This window comes from Cicer arietinum, chromosome 5 (genome assembly GCF_000331145.2).
Source record: "Cicer arietinum cultivar CDC Frontier isolate Library 1 chromosome 5, Cicar.CDCFrontier_v2.0, whole genome shotgun sequence".
Taxonomy (NCBI): Eukaryota; Viridiplantae; Streptophyta; class Magnoliopsida; order Fabales; family Fabaceae; genus Cicer; species Cicer arietinum.
In genome coordinates, this window is record NC_021164.2 from 60,104,215 (window position 1) to 60,109,639 (window position 5,425).

General features: G+C 33.4%; 1 protein-coding gene across 1 annotated transcript in view; it reads left to right on the forward strand.

Annotated features, from left to right (window-relative positions):
• The window catches only part of LOC101508361 (oxysterol-binding protein-related protein 1C-like), a 6,473-nt gene extending 3,305 nt beyond the window's left edge, over window positions 1-3,168 (forward strand). The window contains 7 exon segments of the mRNA XM_012715920.3: window positions 1-126; window positions 316-471; window positions 956-1,123; window positions 1,203-1,343; window positions 1,639-1,869; window positions 2,158-2,271; window positions 2,833-3,168. The exon segment at window positions 1-126 is cut by the window's left edge and continues 9 nt beyond it. Of these exon segments, the coding sequence (XP_012571374.1) occupies window positions 1-126; window positions 316-471; window positions 956-1,123; window positions 1,203-1,343; window positions 1,639-1,869; window positions 2,158-2,271; window positions 2,833-3,018 (1,122 nt within the window). The 3' untranslated portion in view covers window positions 3,019-3,168.
• The last annotated feature ends 2,257 nt before the right edge of the window (window positions 3,169-5,425 follow it).

Consider the following 5,425-nt stretch of genomic DNA (forward strand, 5'->3'; position numbering starts at 1 on the left):
GGGAAAGATCTAACAAAAGTTTGCCTTCCTGTTTATTTTAATGAGCCTCTCTCCTCGCTTCAAAAGTGTTTTGAAGAAATGGAGTATTCATATTTGCTGGACCAAGCTTATGAGTGGGGAAAAAGGGTAAGTCTGGATTTGGGTGACAGGTTTGTAGTGCTTTGCCATGTTAAGGAAATTATGAGCGCTTCAATGTGATATAAGAAAAATGTTTCAGATAATGCTGCGCAATTTTGAATTTTTCTACCTATTTAGCCTCTCAATGCAGTATTGGTGCGTTCTTCCCTTTTTTAACTAATTGGAGTTGCCATGCAGGGAGATAGACTCATGAGGATTCTCTATGTCGCTGCTTTTGCTGTATCTGCCTATGCTTCAACCGAAGGAAGAATTTGCAAACCATTTAATCCATTACTTGGGGAAACCTATGAGGCTAATTATCCAGATAAAGGCCTTCGTTTTTTCTCAGAGAAGGTATCATTTTACCCTACATAGTGATATTGTGAGTATATTACCTCTGAACAAGTCAATAAAATCATGACAGTTCTTCCTCTAACTTTTCTTTCTAATTTCACGGGGTTGGGTTATTGGTTTCTTCCACATACACACTGTTGTGTGGACATGCAGTTTTTCTTTTTGTAATTTGAAGTTAAAACAAGGGTTTATTGAATAACTTATTTGATAAAAATTGTATGTGCTAATTCTTACATATTTGGATTCTACGAAGTTGCATCCACTTTGCTTCTGTTTGATAGGAACTGTGTTCCCAATATGGAGGATGAGAGTTTTAGAAACTACACTTTTTATTTCATGAATAAAAGGTGTAATTGAGTCCGTTAGTTCCAAACAACCCTATGAGCATGATTTTTTTATTTTTAATTTAATTTGGAGATACGATTTTGCTTTTTTTAATCTATGTTCTCTATATGAAATTATTAATATTTCTGCTTCCTCTCAGGTCAGCCATCACCCTATGATAGTTGCATGTCACTGTGAGGGTACGGGTTGGAAATTTTGGGGGGATAGCAACTTAAAAAGCAAATTTTGGGGACGGTCAATTCAGCTTGACCCTGTTGGTACTTTGACTTTGGAATTTGATGATGGGGAAGTTTTCCAGTGGAGCAAGGTATGTTTTAACTACTTTGCGGCTGTTGTGCCCTGGTTTGGTTTTAAACCAGTAAACCGTAATGGACTTTTCCTTTCAGGTTACGACATCAATATACAATCTCATATTGGGAAAGCTTTACTGTGATCACTATGGTACGATGCGTATAGAGGGAAACCAAGAGTACTCTTGTAAGCTGAAATTCAAGGAACAATCAATAATTGATCGAAATCCTCATCAGGTGCTTTACATATGTTGCATGGATTTTTGTTATAATAATATATCCTTTATATATGATATTATGTTGGCCTTACTCTTTGGTTTGTATAATGCCCAGTGTCTTATTTTATAAACTTCATATGCACACACTTTGTATTTGCACCAATGCTCAGATAATAATTTCAGAAAAAAAAGAAAAGAAAATAGGCATTTGCTATTAGATATCATTTTCCAATACCATCTTACTATAATACTTGATATGTATAAATTTGTGGAAGAAGGTTGTCCTTTATTATTCGGTATGCCTGCCTTTTTAGGTTCATGGTATAGTCCAAGATAGGAACGGCAAAACAGTATCGACCTTGTTCGGAAAATGGGATGAAAGCATGCATTATGTTAATGGAGACTACAACGGGAAGGGGAAAAGTCATGAATCTTTGTCAGACGCCCATCTACTCTGGAAGCGAAGCAAGCCTCCCATGTTTCCCACTAGATATAACTTCACTCGCTTTGCCATCACGTTAAATGAACTTACCCCTGGATTGAAGGTCTGTTTTTTTTATCTAATTGTGTTGCCACAAGTGTGTGTGCATTTTAAGAAAAAAAATCCATAAAAAAAATTTCCTCTGCAATTTGTGCTTACGTATGCATGTGGTTAAGTTGGAGTTGGCTTACAAAGGTGAAGTATGGATCATTTGAATGTAGCAAGAAATTCTGAAAAAATAGAACAAATAGCCCCATCTTCTCACTGTGCATATTGTTGTGTGTGTGTGTTTGTTTGCCATGATTTTGGTATTTTCCTGGACATTAATTGGAATTTGTTTGTGAATACTCAGGAGAAATTGCCGCCTACAGATTCCAGGTTAAGACCAGACCAACGGTATTTAGAAAATGGGGAGTATGAGATGGCAAATTCAGAAAAGTTACGGCTAGAGCAGCGGCAACGGCAGGTGACTTTTACATTTTGTGATCCCTTGTCTTTGCTTTTATGGTTTCATTTGTAGGTTGGTACTTCCAGAGATCTGGAGCATCTCGGTGCTTCATAACTTTCTCTGTCTATGGAACTGTCAAAGACTCAAAGTAGCTTAAGTTGAAGGACTCAAAGTAGCTTAAGTTGAAAAATCTCTATTTGCAAATTCTCTTGCATGCAGAACAATTTTATATTTGATTCAAGTAGTCGTCAATTATTTTTTCTATGTAGTTAGGAAAGGATTCTTCACGGGGAAATAGAAAAAGACAAAGGACTTTTTACCATCTGTCAATTTTGACTTACCAACTCGACCAAAACTGCAGCTTATACTCTTTATTATCAGTAGATACCTCATTGTAGGGGATTTGCATATTTGAGTGTGTATATATTAGATGAAGTAGTAAAATCTTCATAAGATGCCTTTTGGGGAGGAAATTGAAATAACTAATATGCAACTGAATCTCATGTCATATCCTTATTTGCCAAGTTTTTTATAGTTTCCTGTAGTGATTAATCTTATATTTGTTTGAATGATTGTCAGGCCCGGAAGATGCAAGAGAGTGGCTGGAAACCGCGATGGTTTGCTAAGGACAAAGCGAGTGGATCATACCGCTACATTGGAGGGTATTGGGAGGCTCGAGAAAAAGGAGACTGGGATTCCTGTCCTGACATCTTTGGCCAAATTTCTCCTGATCATCTCTCCGACGAAATTCAAATTACATCTTAGTTTTTCTGTTTTTTTCTCCTCCACATTTTTTTACTTGTGGGTGTTAATGACTGCTGCTTTGCAGTTGTGGTACACCCATGAAATTGATGTAAGGCAATCAGTTGAAAATATGAGCGAGCAATAATGTAATTCTTTTTTTTATTTGTCTAATTCACGTCTACTGACTAAATCCAATTCTTACTATTTGGTAGGTAACATAATCAAAAATGGAAATGTTTTCGGTCGAAAGCTATCTATAAAAAACACATGGTTGGGTTTTTCAATTTCTTATTTGCTAAAGTTATCTATCTAATCTTTAATTACCTAACAGTTTAAATTTCCTAACAGCATGATTCATTTGCAGCCGAAAATCCAGGTCATCATTGTTGTCGTAGAAGATAACACGGTATAGGTGGAACTCGAATTTCTCAATCCATAAACATTGCAAACTTGCACTAGTAACACAATTTTTAACACTTTGTCTATCACACTACTTTATTTTAGTTGAAATTTAAATTAGCTTAACTATTTTAAAAATAGATTTGACTAACTTATGTGACTTGAGTATTAAATTTGGTGGGACTATGAATTTCAATCCATAAAAAAAGTGCGTTAGAAATAGCATATTACATACCTCATTAGGCATTTGCATTTCAAAAAGACATTTCTTCTACCGTCCTCTTTATTTTCAAATATAAATATGGATTCATTTGCATTCCAACGAAGCAGTTTCTTCTCCCGCCGCTTATGTTTTCAAATACATGTTTATATTTATCAATCTGAACGTATAAAAAAACACTCCTAAATTAGCCGATCCAAACAAAAATCAGAGGTTTTTGAGAAAACATAAGTCCAACGGCTCAAGAGTAATCTTTGTTGCTTGTGTAAACTGTAACTGATGGCTTTTCAATATTTAGCAATCATGCACGACACCAACTTTTTTTTTGAATGAAAATGTCTAATTTGTTATGTGCCAACTATTTACATATGGGGCCTGGTGTCTGGTGAAACCTTCAAGTTAGAGAATTTTATGGACGGTATTTGTTGGACAGTTTTCCATCAAATAAATTAGATAGCGACCTATGCTGAAATTGTTGATCACAAATTTGTAATGCTAGTGTTGTCAAAGTTTATTATGTCCTAGTCAATTTACACTGACAGGACTAAGCCCTCTGTCTGCTAATTACGATTAAAACAATGAAACAATGGAGTCAAGGAACACCAGAAACTTAGTGGTAAATAAGACATTAAATTTTCAACGTGGTTAGTGTAAAATTTTACAACCATTTAAGTTTAATTAAGATTTTGCTTAAATTATTTAAGTTTCTCTTTTTTTACGTGATTGCAACATTAGTCATTTGTCTTACTTTCAACAATAATTTGTACAATTAAAAGTATATGATCTTTAGAAACTTTATTAAATGTTGCAATAATATGTCTTTCATATTAAAATTAATTAAAAATATATGATCGTTAAAATAATATAACATGAACTTGCAAATTAGTTTGAATCATTATACTATTTGGATTAGATTTTTACATTTCATAAATGTAATCCGAAAAAAATCTCAAAATTAAAAGGCCGCATGTATAAACTTAAAGAACTACAAAAAAAAAAAAAAAATTTAAATCAATTGATTATATTATACTTATATAACCTAAGTGCCATGATATGGAGTTCAGTAGTTGTCGGTTTTGGAATGAAACTTCATTATAAATTTTATAAGTTCTGTATATTAGAGCAAATTGGGAAGATTTCTAAGGTGATGCCTAAGAAATGTGTGATATTATTTTAATATTTAGTGCTCCCAAATTGTAATTAGTTACTCAAATGAATGTGTTTGACTTGATGATGTATTAATTGTTGTCTGATAAAGTGATATCAACAATCTTAAGTTGTATCATGAAATTTTATTGTTGCTATTGGTTTAATTGTAGATGACTATAAAATGCTGATGAGAGAGTCTGGGACGGTTTCTTTGGTCTATATTTATAAAAAAATTAATACGGTGATTAATAATTTATATAATTGGTTTATCAAAGTATTTCAAGAATCTGCTTGGGACATGTCCCAAATAAAATCTTTATTGGTCTGAGGAGATCCATTAGAATTTATGTGAACAGATAAAAATAATAATGAAGAAAATCATCGAGAAAATACGTGACTTTTCTTTTCAGCTACAACTTAGAGGGGGAGGAATAAAATATTAACACAACAGCAAAGCTTTAGGTAGGGGAAACAAAATTGTCTCAACTTGTAAGAATCTTTGAGTACTATAAACAAATATATGACATCATACACAACAAATCAAATGCAAAAAGATGTTAAGGTTTTGTAGTGGAAACCCCACAAAATAAATAGTAAAAATTATGGGTAGTTTAGATTAACGAAATAGTTCAACCGTAATGAAACAAAAGTTTAAGAGAC